The following is a 14195-nucleotide window of genomic DNA, read 5'->3' as shown; positions in this document are numbered from 1 at the left end:
CAGCTCTACTTTTCTGTTTTTCTTATGGTTTTTGGGGGTGGTACAATAAACAAATAATGCTGGGTTAGCATCGTTGAGCTAATATTTCTGGAGCTTTCTATTCTCATAAGCAATAAAAATATAAAAAATAAACTGCTGGTAATTTGGGCTCCAAAGAGCTTAAATGAATTGTTTTGGAAAGTTATAAAAATTAAAAATGCTTACTGTCAATTCCTTACAAAGGTTGCGGTCCAGGTACTTCCCTAGATGTAACATTTTTAACTGAGAAGAATTACCAAAACACAACAGTATCATAAAAATCATTGAAAGTTTTTGTGTCCATTGCTACTTAAAAGCTAATCAATTGTATAGAAAATGAAAAATTGTACAGTATTGATAAAATTATTTTAAACCAATTAACAACACAAATTACCTTAAAATCCATTTCCGATTGTATCAAGTTTATGAACAAAACATATCCAGCATAGTGGTGACCTATCTAGAAGTACATGAAAATTTTACAAAAGGTAATAAGACTTGTGTGTTCAAATGTTGGAAAATAATGATGACTTTAACAACCATGCAATAATTTTTCAAATTTAAAAGTTTTATCTGTAAACTAATCATACTGACTGGTCAGGTGAACACCGGTAACTCACTGTCTCTTGCACTGGATGTCTCCACTTCCTGTCCAGCCCTGCCCTTGGGTGATTCTGGTGGCAGCATGTAACAACCATGCAATATTTTTCAAAATTAAAAAGTTAATTATCTGTAAACTAATCGTACTGGACTGGTTAGAGTGAACACCGGCAACTCACTGTCTCTTGCCCTGGATGTCTCCACTTCCTGTCAAGCCCTGGCCTTGGGTGATTCTGGTGGCAGCATACATCTCTTCACCTCCCAAAACAACGCCATATTCAATGCCTTCTCTCGGCCCAACCTGAGTTTGCCGATCCCATCGAGCCATTCGATTCGATCAGCATCACAGATAGTCTGGCCATACTGTCATCCGTTCCCCTCGTCTACACCTCGCCTCCTACCACCATGCTCTCCGACTGGCCCAAGAAGTTCCTCAAGAATGTTTGCCGGTAAGTCCACACCTCAGTTTTATTGTAAGAGATTCATTGCAGGATTGACTATGTTTTCCTGTTTAAGTGCAAATTGAAGTAGTTTGTGCAGTAAAGAAGATGCAGTGATGTTGAATCTTTGGAGTGGTAAATTTCCAATCACAAAGCAAAAAAGTGACTCAGTCCTTTCACCCGGAAAACCCTGACCTACTACCAACCCCATAACACCATCCTCAAAACAAAAGGTACCACCTCCATATATCTCTCTGAACATGGATCACCCACCTCGACAACTCCCCTTCCCCCCAAGCAAGCCACCATCACTACCACAGCGACCAACTCACCAACTACCACCATACTCAGCACTGCCGTTGTAGATGGACATGAGAAATCGGAAATTTTCAACTGGGGAAAATTCTCCTGAAAAGAAAAAAAAATCTGGAAAAATTCCTATTTGAAAAGGAAGTTTTGAGTGGCCACCCTGTCAAAGCTTTGCTTTTATGCCGATGATAAAAACCTAGTGATGTCATGAAAATCTCTGGAAGAAATTCATACAATCAATTGGACATATTAGAAATTATTTTAAAAACCACAGTTTCTTTTTGCATTCCAATTAATAAAGTTCAATCTTTGTAACATTAGAAACACCTCAAAAAATAATGTTAAAGGACCCAACAACAGTTTGTGTATTCATCCCATATTGAAAAGAAAATAGCACAAATTTTCTAGGGTTAACAATAGATCATCGTCTAAATTGTGACTAACATGCTCATAAGCTCTTAATTTACACAATACATTCCACTGTCTATGCACTAAGGAGAATGCACGTAAAAACTTAGAAAATTTATATTTCGCTTATGTCCATTCTCATGTTTCTTTTTTGCATTGCCGTGTATAGTATCAAACCGAACAAATAATATGGATAATATTTTTAAATAAAAAAAGAAGGCAATACGGATAGTTGCTAAGGCATGATGGATGATGATTCAGCTAAAGACGACTTTAGGCTGAATACTATTTTAGCTGAATAATATTTTTAATACCTGTACTGTTATAGTCAATACATTTTTTAATCCGTCCTTACAGTGAAAAACCAAAATTTTTAACTTAAATTTTAAGACACCTAGTTACCCTTACTACACTAGACCCAAATACGAGGTTATTCCCGGATCATAGGCTAAAGTTTTTTGAAAAAAACCTACATATATAGGGAATACATTTTAAAAATGTATACCACAAAACATAAAAACAGAAAATGGCCTAAAGTTCAAAAAAATGCTCAAAGATTATTTACTCAACAAAGCACTTTACTTTATTGAGGCACTATCCACCTCTCTCTAATTTTAAATTTTATTTTATGAATTGAGGTTGTAAATATTGAAAATACTAATTTCAACTATAATTATTTTCAGTCTAGTAGTTTATAGAAATTTGACACTTTTTCAGTGTATACACATGTACATGAAAACGAATAAAGAATTTTGAATTGAATTGAATCTTTGTCATTAGTATGATTATGAGACATAAGGAAGCATCTTCTCAGAGTCAGTGTTCTTGTAGGATCCGCACTGTAGAATATGTGATGAGCAGGAGAAAACTGGCTGAAACACCTGCTCTTTGACTGTCCTGCAATAGCAAGGGGGTGGTACACCATCTTTGGTAGTCTGAATAAGTGAAGGTGAATTTCCCCAGGAAGACCTGATTGGGTCTTTTCCGGCGGTTTCTTTAGTATTTATGTTACAGTTAGAATATTATTTAGTTCCATAGCTATAAAAAAGTGGAGAATGCAATTTATAAACAGGTTTTTTAGGATCACATGTCATTGGGAACTTTTTTATAACCTTATTTGTTTTTACATTGGTCTTCTTCAGTTATGCAATTGATTTTGTTGAACACATTCAATACAGTGTTATTTAATTGTAATCAATAAACAACAGCTACCTGTTAAAATTTGTAAATAGCCATGTTTTTTTTAGAAGAATGGGTTTTCTACTTTAGGATGTTATTAATAAACCGAGCTTCAATCCCTGTCAGTAGTGTTTCTAAAGAAAACTGGAATTTTATTCTCACAGACCCACCCCACCCATCGACCCCAGCGAGATATGAAGGACAATGAAGATTGCAGGGGACAATTGGCTACACTACGCACCAAATCCCGAACACAAAATTGCGGAATCAGGTCAGTCCATATATATAAATTAAATATTCATTCCTTTTAATTTGACCAAATAGTGCTATGTTGAATAATCTTTGTGTAAGTCAATACATTGACTTATACGAAGCAAAAATGAATTTCAATTTTATGAAATAAGAATCTATGGTCCTATTAAAAGTAGTTTGGTGTGACAACCTTTTTAAAGGTCTGGGTTATGCCCTACTATTGTTTAATGGGAATTTCGGATTTAATTTTTGAAAAACTCTTTCAGCTTTGTTTGCACTACTTATTTTTGTATTAGAAAAAACTAAATATCAGTAAATTAGGTAAACAAAAAATTGTCAACTCTAAAACATACTTTTAAGTATTTGGTTGAGTGTTAGAATTTCTAAACTAGAGACTTAGTCTTATTATTTAGAATTTGATTTTATTAGAATGACAAACAATTTGTTTTAATGTGTAAAACTAGCAAATTGTATGCTTGGGGTTTTGCCTTAGTGGTCAAGTGGTCTCAAACTGATCACTGGAGGGTTGTTTGTCAGTTCATTTGTACTGCTGCTAGTTCAGTGAACAGATTATTTCCTTTCTCTTCAACTAACTGTTAAAAATATTTTTGACACCATTAAAATAGTTTTATAGGGCTCAGTTCTATTTGGTTGGTCGGTGGGTGTAGACCTATTGTAACCTGTATTCTTTATTTTAAGTTTTAATAATTAGTGTTTTATTAAGTCCATGTTTTAGAGTTTAGTGTGCAATAGTCGTGTCACAACGCTCTGGCATGTTTTGTTTACTTTAACCTTGGTTGTAGTCATGTAGTCAGTTTAGTCATTTACCTAAAGAAGAGATCAGATTGCAGATTTCAAAACGTAGTGTTACTGATTTTATTGTATCACTGATCGATGGCAAAATATCCTGAAAAATCCTGTTTCTTCACATTGGCTGTGTTGGAGAGGATAAGACTTACTACCTATTCTGGACTGTTCTCAGGTTGGTACATGGAATTGTGTTGCAATAAAGGTAAAATGAAAATATCTAATAATATTCTATATTTCTAAAGTTGGTGGATTTGGCCAATTCTTAAAATGAATGTCAGTTGTTAAAAATTCAAGCACAGATAAGCAGTTCTTCTATCATCAAAAATAAAACTTCAAACTAAGAATACAATGGCTCAGTGAAAATTGTTTGTAAAAAGAAATATAATAAAAAAGTGTACACATTATTAAAATTTGAACTAACATTTTAAAGTGATTTAGTCAGCTGTCGTACATCACAAGAAAAATAATAGTTTTTGTGGTTGATAAATATAGATAACTAGAAATTCTCTAAATTCCATTTTTTTAAACACTTAATTAAAAGTAATTAAGGAGAGTATGGAAGTTCCATAAATAGGAAAAAAACATTTTTAGTGTAGTACATTTTTATGATTGGCACATTTTTCTTTACACCTTGGAATGAAATCTGTGGAAGGTACCTTACATCATGAACAGCCGCAGCACAGCCCAGGAACAACGCAAGAATGAAGAAAACAGCACAACGTTTGCGGTGATCCCTAAGCGTTACCGAAAGCTTGACCTGAAGTACTCCAAGTCTGGGCTGGACGACCTGGACATGGACCAATACAACAAGACTCCGTTTAGCGGACTTGAAGCCACTCTGCCCAACTCGTACTGCAAACGCTATGATACAGGTACCGTCCACCAGACCACTCACAATATTTTTTATATTTTCTGATCACTGTTTTTGGTGAGAAAATCTGAATACAAGATTTAAAAATAAGTTAAAGATGTAGGTTGATAAGTTTAAACTGAAGAGATAATATAGTTTTTCTCATTATCAAACTGTAAGAGAAAGCTGACCAAACAGCTCATAAATTAATTTGTGTCCCTCCATACCAAGCTATCTATTAAAGTGATAATCATTTTGGCTTATTCATGTCAGTTTTAACCTTTTTGAACCAACTGAGGCTATACTAGAGAAAGTTTTCTGCTGATAGGTGCTGTATTTCCTGGAGCCTCTGAGGCATGTGGTGCTCTCACAACCTCTGCCCACTCGGAGTTCTGCCTCTGCTGTGAACTGGCCTTCCTGTTCCGCATGCTGGACGTGTCCCGGGGCCAACCTTGGTCACGCCGGTAACTTCCTGCGGGCACTCAGGAACGCTTCACGAGGCGTCTGCTCTCGGCCTCATCCTGCCTGACCAGAATACACCCTAATCTGCGCAAGAAGACCAACCTCATCTCTCTCATACAGGTTCTGAGTTCAACTTTATGGTACACTATGAGTAAATCAGTTGGAAATGCACCTCCATTGAAATTTTCTATTTAATAACAGAGGCAACAAATCGTTATTGTAGGGAAATTGAAATGAGCAACTAAAATTGTTTTTTTCATTTTCCAATAAAATTTCTGATAATTGGTATAGTAAATTTTTTATAATATTAGATGTATCCTAACATTTTAAAAGTTGAATGTATTTAAGACTTTTTGCTCAAAATAAAACAGTGTGAACATGTAATGAATCTATCCAAAAATTTGACTTACTGTGACATAAAAACAGATCAAGGAACAAATTAAAGCTGTTACTGGAGGTATTTTACAAAGGCAACAAATCCAATTTTACAAAATTTATATTTTCCTTAGATTTTAGAATGTTTATTACGAGTATATTTAGCAGAGTTTTAATATTTTTCAAACAATTTAGTTTGGTTTTACCTTCTTGCTATTTTCTTGAATAAAATACTGTCCTCTGTTAATAATGGAATTTTTATGAATATTAACAGTTGATAATCCAAGTAGTTTGAGCTGAAATTCAGTGTTTATAAGGTAAGATTTGTGAGTGAAAAAAAAACATAATACAGAAACTGTTTGTTATCTGGGATCATTCTTCGGGATTTGTTTGTCAATCTCGATGATGTTAGGTAAAAAGTTTACTCACAACTCTTCAGTAAATAACACCACTCTCATTTTCATTTGTTCAACGTGTCAATGCGAAGATAAAAAATTTGATTAATTACTTTTTTAGAACTGGAATCGCTTCATACTCCATCAAATTCATTTTGAATTACTTGAGGAAACAAAGCGAAGGGAGAAAGAGAACCTTAAAGCTCCACCCTTTGTTGTATCGAGATACTGATTTCCCCATCCATTGACTTACCACGGCAGAAGCGCAAGACTCGACCGGATATTTCTGGTGAGTGTGATTTTACTTTTAAATATCAATAATCGTTTTTTATTCCCATTAAATAACAATTTAGTACAATAGACATTGTAAAAATATTTATCTAAAAAATTTACTAATTCGAAAATAAATTAAAATACATTACAAATAACATAACTACATACATAATTTATAACACGTTCGACATGTCATAAGAAGCTACTAAGGTACAACCAATGCTACCAAAGTATGCATTATTTTAGATAAAAAAAGGCTAAGAATGTTATAATTAATTAATTTAGAATAAAACAACTACAACCGAACAGTAATCATAAAAAAACATTAGAACAAGGCACTCTAGACATATAAATATTGATAAATAAAATATAAACATAAAATTGTATACAATTATATTTAAAACTATATTGCCTAAGGGCAAATATGCAAGGTAGGTGGAATTGGTTTGTATTAAGATACTAACCAATTCCACTACGTTGGGTCCCAACCAGGTTCAAGCTGACTTAAACTTAAAGTTAGTCAAGAGTTTGCAGGTAATAAAAGATTTTAAAATTCCTCAACTGAATAAAAAATATTTACTGTGTCAATATTTGAAGTATATTCAATTTAAATTTGGATAAACTCAAGAATCTTACGGTAAAGAATGGAATTTTTTACTGTTGTCATGTATTAAAAAAAAAACTGTATTTGATGAAGTTTATGACTTAATTTTGTTTTGCTTAGTCTAATTTGTGACTGATCTAAGTTCATTTTTCCCTCGTATCATACATATTTATTGCAGCTCTATTCAAAAATGCACTTTCATTTTCTTTAAACAAAATCTAGATTAGAATAGATAATACAATGATTTATAATGTTAGAATGTTTAATTGCTTAAAAACTGTCTCTACATGAATCACTGATTTTTGTAAGACCAGTAACCAATCTAATAGCCTTCTTTTGTCTTACTAACACCCTCTCAGCAACACCTACTCCACCCCATAGCCTAATTCCATATGTCAACAATGAATGAAAAAAACATAGTAGCTCTTCTGATAGTAGTTGTGGAAAAGATTAGTTTTACTAAGGAACAGAATAATTTTTCTGAAGAGTTCAAATATAGGTCTTTAAATAAAAATGAACATATAGTAAGGGGTTTTATATTGATGTTGAACAGGATTGCCAAGTTTTATTTCAATCAATATAAGTTGTCTACAAGAACCACAATATTACTTTAACAAATATGTTATTATATGTTGCCAATAATATAAACAGAAACAGAGAAAAGGAATGTTAAATAGGGAATGAATTTTAGGAGAGAGCTGGATCTCTATTACTGATTCTTTTTCTTGCCTGAGTCCCACATAAGGGATTAAGAGAAGAACTAGACGATTCCACAAAGTCTATACACGTTTTATATTTATCTTCTGATGGTCATTGTTAATTAAAAATTTGAATTGATTAAGACAAGCTTGAAACTTTTCTTTGTACAAATTGTGATGAAGAGAAGCTTTGAACTAGTTGTTGAATGAAAGTTACTTCTAGACTCTTGTGAATTCTTCCAGAAGAGACCCCAGTCAGCTCAAACATTGAGAGCAAGGACGAAGAAGACAGAGATCAGCCGCATGTTCGGTACGAAGCTGATCCATGTTCACCGATGTCTCAAATGCCAGAGAGAGGTTAGCAAGGAATCCAGCCTACTCGTGTGCAACCTTATATATCCTGAGAATGGTGAGTGGTAGAGCATCTACAGAATATTTCTAGCCACTGAAGATTTGTAACAAAGAAATGAGATCAAAGGAGCTACAATACAAATTAGCTATCCAATTAACAATAGAGGTGGCAGTGTAATTCTCTGTAGTGACAGGGTGTGTTAGGACAAACTCTTCATGTATTTTTCTAAAGCATATTACAACCTCAACCAATGCTTCAAACTTAACATGTTTTATATATAATTTTTTCTTCGAAGAACGAATAAACATATTTAGTACTGAACTTTTTTTATCATAAGTTTTCTATGAAACACCAAAAGCAATGAAATAATAATAAAACCTCCATCCTTAGATTCTGTTTTTTTTTTTTACTTTCAAGCTTGTAAAAAATATTTCTAATATATACATTTTATCAAAAATTTAATGGTAATTTCAGAAAAATATAGTTTATATTGACTTTAAAAAATTATATATTTATGTATATTTACAAAAAATGTATAATTGCACTATTATTAATATAATAAATAATATATATGTGTAATATATATGTGTGTTTATATATGTGAATAAACCACTATATATGTTGACATATTTAAGGCCCAAAAAACACCTTTTATTAATTATTTTGTTTATTAATTAACCAAAGATAAAATATAAAAAGCACTGATGCAACATACCACTAATTACAATATATACAAGTGTAAATATATCCATGTTTCCTTCTATATTCATAGAGGAACCTAAAAATAATACCAAATCTAATAAAACACGGTATTAAGTTTGGTTCTTCTTCTTCTTTGCAAAATATGAGTTTCATCAACGATTGTTGTATTAATTTTTTACACCTTCAAAGTAGAATAACGTATTAAAAATGACGCAAACCTAATGCAAACTGAATATCCAGCACTGGCTACTTGAACAATAGGGGTACTGCACTGTACGTCGGGCACCTGCCCACTTTTAGATGTTCCAAGTATTTGACTTATTAGGATACAAAGTTTTTCTTCTCACCATAGTGTTATATAGTATTTATAAAAATGTGTTTAAATAAAAAAAACTCAACTATCTTGCAAACTGTTTTTCAATAGGCAAATTAGACAGACTGCTTATAAATACAGCATCGCTTAACAGTACCCATCTGAAGAGTCATGCACACTGCCAGTAAGTGACAAATTCCACTAATGGCAAGAAGGCAGACTGCTTATAAATACAAATCACTTAACATGAAGTTGTTCATAGTACTGAGATAGTTTCGAATTGAGCTGTTATCTTCTAGAATGTCTAAGTTTATATCACCTTATATACAATATGCTATTGTTTAAGTTAGTTAAAATACGTGAGTACATATTCCATCCACATAGACCTTCTCAGAAGAGTTATTTTGTCTATATATACATAGTAAGTTAAAAAATAATTGGATTAATAATCTTAATATTTAAAAGAAGTACATCAGCTGATATCCAATGCAGGGTTTTCCGTTTGGCAGGAAGTAATATACTTTTTATCAAAAAAAGCACATAACGCCACCAGCTCTATAGTTATTGTTTACAGCATGAAAACACATGTTGTAATCAGGAAGACTGTATAATTTCTAATTCGTCACGGAACTTATCCAAATTTCACTTAGAACAATAAACTAAACACTTTTTTTTAATCTTACTTAATTCTAAAATAAAACTATCAAAATTTTGTTGTATATTTCTAATATTAGCATAAATTAAACTACAACAATGCTCGGACCCATGAGAATAAAAATAACTTGTGAGTGTAATGTCTGGTCTGAGTGCTTGACTATTTTTATCCATTATATTCATTCAGGTAAGTTATAGCGGACTTATGAAAATTCAAAGTATAAAGTCAAAGAATTTATGCTTAGGCCTATTTAGAATATCAAAACTAAAACCAATTATCAATGTTACAGGAAATATTAACTTGAGTATATGCTTAATAAAAATGGACATATGAAAACTTACAGAGTAATTTACATTTAGCTCCCATATTATGTGCATTTACCTAGGACCCAGGTTAAGAATATCCTCATAGGTATTAATTTTAATACACTTATCGCCATCAGCCCTCTTGACAAAGAATTTTCCATCCCTATTCCAAGCATAAGCAAAGCCTAACTCCTTACTTTTCTTTTTGAGATCAGCAAGAAATATTTTATTCTTCGGAGACAGGTAATAATTTAAATAGGACAGTCTTTCGAGGAAAAGCATTATTTACCTTATCAGCTGTCAAGGGTTTGATTGCTCTAGCTTTAGTTAACCACAGTGTCCTTCACATTCTTCAGAAACTGGACAATCAGCGATGAAGGTCAGTCCCTCTTGAAGAATGGAAATCCTATGGGCCAGCTGCAATATCGGCATCCTCCACCTCTAAGCCTAGGGCTGCTCCGACATCCTTTACGATAGTTGTTGCATCTTCATTTGGGGTTACGGGAATGCCACTTATTTCGATGTTACACCTCGTGGAATACTGTTCAAGAGACCTAACTGTCTCTTTAAGATCGATAACCTCAGATTTAAGTTTGGTGTTTTTAGCACGGAGTTCAGCATTATCTTTCTTAATTTCGACAAACGCTTTTAATTAAGTTTAAGCATTAGAGTAGTTAGCTGTGTCCAGTAAAGTTTTTCTCTAAGCTTAATGATTTCTTCTCCCTTTTTCAATACTATTGTTTCTAGGTTTATTTTTTTATTCCGTAAATTTTTAATCTCTTGACGAGCTTCAGACAGATTGTTATCTAATGTACTCAAGATATAGTTGAAATTTTCAAGTTGTTCTCTTAAAATAATCTCTTGATTAGTTGTATTAATATCAGATTCATCAACAATGCAACTCTGTCATTTATTGAGCTACTATCATATGTCCTTTTCATCAATTTTTTGTCATTGAAAATGTACAATACTATTTCATCTTTGAAAACCAGTTCAACACCTGACGTTTTTGTTGGAATGAGTCCCTTCAGTAATTAGACGGGTTGCTTCACCCTTAAGCCCTCTTTTAATCTCAATTGTTCAACAACTCAGTTCTTCAGGGGAAGTTTCCAGTTCGAGGATATGAAGCTCTCTAAGGTCATTACCGGTTTTCAAGAAAGGCAGTAGGTCTTCGCCGCTCATCAGTATCGTCCATAATCAATTTTACCAACCCATCCAGCAAAGTCTATCGAACGTCTCATTCAAGTTGTGACTAACTGACTTTCTAATCAGAAATTCCATTCTGAGTGACACCCAATTTGGATTTGTTCCTTCTATAATCCACCACAGGATCACCGATGCTATTGCCCAATTTTCCAAACATATGTATTTACTCATCTTAACAATCAGAATCACGTAGCTGGTGTTTTTTGCAACCTCACGAATGAGCGTTCAATACAGCTTAACCATCTGAAACTCCTTAATAAGCTTGAACTCTATGGCATCAGAGGTTGTCCCCTGCTGTGGGTTCAGGTCCTACCTTTCAAATCGTTACCAGAGTGTCAGGTTACCAACTCCTTTGGTACGGCACAGTCAGATTTCGTTGAGGTCTCCATGGGTGTGTTCCTCAAGGTTCTATATTGGGACCTCTTCTCTTTTGCCTTATATGTAAACGACTTAAGCTCTACTTGTGTCCCTGAGGCATCGTGTCACTCAATATGCGGATGACACCTCGGTCATTGGTTCGGACAAGTGACTCTTCAATAGCGTTAAATCTTCAATTAAACACTACAATCGAAAAAAATGAACTCTTGGTTCACTTCGCAACAATTTATTCCTCAATGTTGACAAAACATCCATTGTTGCTTTTGGACGACGAGGTTGACATCATTGAGGTTGATTCAGTATGTTTCTTGGGCGTTCATCTGGATGCTGGTTTTTCTTGGCTGTCGTCAGCATGTAGAAGGCGCCCTTTGCTCTAGCTCAACTCTGTATTGTTTTCCTTAAGATGTCTTTCAAATTTTCTGAAAAGTAGTGCACTGAAAATGGTATTATGATGGTTACTTTTTCCTCTGTGATGTCATATGGCATAATGTCATGGGGAACTGCTTCATCTTCTCTGTTACCAAAGAGTATTCAAATTGCAATAGATGGGGCTATTCGTTTATGTGTTTGGGTTGAGGGGCCTGGGAGAGCTGTAGGCAAGTGTTTCACCCAAGAATTGTATACTAAACCCTCCCCTATATTTTTATTTATTCCGTTTCAAATTAACACTTTTAAACACATTTCCGATTTTCCTACCCCACAGAATCATATATATCCCACCAGAAAATAAAAATAGTTTAACAGTACCCCACCATAGTAATAATATGTTCCGCAAATCATTAGAATATTTAGGACCTACAATTTATAATAGATTGCCAGATTATTTTAAAAGCCAGCTTACTTCACGTTGCATCTTTCAAAAACAAACTAAAAGATCTTTCTTGTAAAAAACTGTTTTTTACTCATTCTCTGAATTTTTGTGCCCCACCCAACCTTACAAGTAAAAATATATCATTAGTACTGTTTTTCAATATATTTTTTAATTTGTAGTTTTTACCAGATATAGCAATAACTTTAATAAGATATTTTTAGTATTTAGTTATTTTTATACATATTTATATAGACTTTAAAAAAAGCATACGATAGTATCTCTAGAAGTATCCTATGGAACATTTTGAAAAGGTTTAATATCCCAAATAAACTGATAAGTCTAGCAAGACTCTGTGTACAGCAGCATCCAAAGGAAAAGTACAGGTGGGAAAGGAGTACACAAACTTGTTTAATATAAATACAAGGAGTGAAGGCAAGGTGATGGAATATCACCAATTCTATTCAACTTTGCTCTGGAAAGAAAGCACTAAAAAAGATAAAGGGGATGCCTGAAGGAGTAAAATTAGGAGATAAGTTCAATATCCTGGCATTTGCAGATGATGTAGCCATTCTAGCTGAGAGAAAGAAGGACTTAAACAGACTAGTAGAAGCCTTTTTAGTTGAGGCTGCAAAAAGTAGGATTACAAAGTAAACGAAGACAAGACGCACTACATGAAAATAAGCAGAAGAATGGAACAGGAAGGAGAAAAGCTAGAAGTACTCAACCATGATTTCAAGGCTACAAAGGAATTCTAAGTATTTTAGGAATTACGATATAACACATGACAATAGAGAAGAACAGTTGAAGCTCCCATACAGTAGATTTTAGCAGCAGCAGATAGAACATTACTGGAAAAAAAAAAAGCCTGTTGCAAAACTTATCAAAAGCAAAACTATTAATGAGTAAAGTTAAATTATAGAATTTACAAAAGCAATGATCCTTACCAGTTTTGATGTATGGGTCAGAAGTAGTATGGGCACTCACAACAGAAATCCCAAAAAAAGTTAATAACCTTTGAAAACAAAATACTAAGAACGAATTTTTTGGGGACCAGTTCAAGAAGGAGACATATGGCGGATCAGGAAGAAACAGAGAACTAAGAGGGAGAAATATACCAAGATCCCGATGTGATTGCACTGATCAGAGAGTAAAAGAATGAGATGGAGATGGGAGATGAAGATAAACATGATAAAGAAGTGTGTGGCGAGGGGAACCAGAGTAGGGAGTGAGGCCATTGGGAGAAGACCCAGGATGCGATGGATGCAGATCAATCAGAGATCAAATGGTGGAGAAGGATTTAAGAACGATTGGGCGCTACCACTGGAAGTGGCTCAAGATAAAGGAAGTTGGAGAGACATTGTTGGCGAGGTCAAAAACCATCTGGGTTTCGAGTGGCCACAGGACGAGTAAGAGTAAGTAAGTAAGTTATTTTATACATATTGACAATTCTCGACCGATACATGTTACATGTCAATGAAAAATAAATGATTTTGATTTGATTTGGAACAAACCTCTGTCGAAGAGAGCAAAAACTGAATTTCTGCTCTGACCCTGAACAGGTTGGGCAACTAATGAAAATAAAATCAACTGTTGGCCAGCGTTATTCAAACAATATTTGGATATCATACAAAACCTATCAACTCTGGTTCACGTTCAATAGTATTAAAAAGATAAATAAAATAAAAAGAAAACCACCACAATTGGAGGCTCAATTTTAAATAACTATTTAAGTTGCTGGACTCTAGGTTAAGTGTCTTAATATTATTATTAAATCATATCACTGGCCACACTACTGGTAAT

General features: G+C 33.7%; 2 protein-coding genes across 2 annotated transcripts; both read left to right on the top strand.

The window, feature by feature from the left end:
- Nucleotides 1–861: 861 nt before the first annotated feature.
- Nucleotides 862–3152, top strand: LOC124375171 (PAN2-PAN3 deadenylation complex catalytic subunit PAN2-like; the record flags this gene model as incomplete). Its single annotated transcript, XM_046833281.1, has 2 exons — nucleotides 862–1067; nucleotides 3119–3152. Coding segments are annotated over 2 exons (240 nt in total), but the record flags the coding sequence as incomplete, so codon positions are not given.
- A 55-nt stretch (nucleotides 3153–3207) lies between these two features.
- On the top strand, nucleotides 3208–5334 carry LOC124375170 (PAN2-PAN3 deadenylation complex catalytic subunit PAN2-like). Its single transcript, XM_046833280.1, has 3 exons — nucleotides 3208–3225; nucleotides 4669–4888; nucleotides 5195–5334. The coding sequence occupies exons 2-3, from the start codon at nucleotides 4681–4683 to the stop codon at nucleotides 5332–5334; spliced, it is 348 nt and encodes a 115-aa protein (XP_046689236.1). The 5' UTR covers nucleotides 3208–3225; nucleotides 4669–4680.
- The last annotated feature ends 8861 nt before the right edge of the window (nucleotides 5335–14195 follow it).

The sequence above is a fragment of the Homalodisca vitripennis genome, unplaced genomic scaffold (genome assembly GCF_021130785.1).
Source record: "Homalodisca vitripennis isolate AUS2020 unplaced genomic scaffold, UT_GWSS_2.1 ScUCBcl_14594;HRSCAF=25463, whole genome shotgun sequence".
Taxonomy (NCBI): domain Eukaryota; kingdom Metazoa; phylum Arthropoda; class Insecta; order Hemiptera; family Cicadellidae; genus Homalodisca; species Homalodisca vitripennis.
This window is presented reverse-complemented; position numbering and strand designations above follow the sequence as displayed.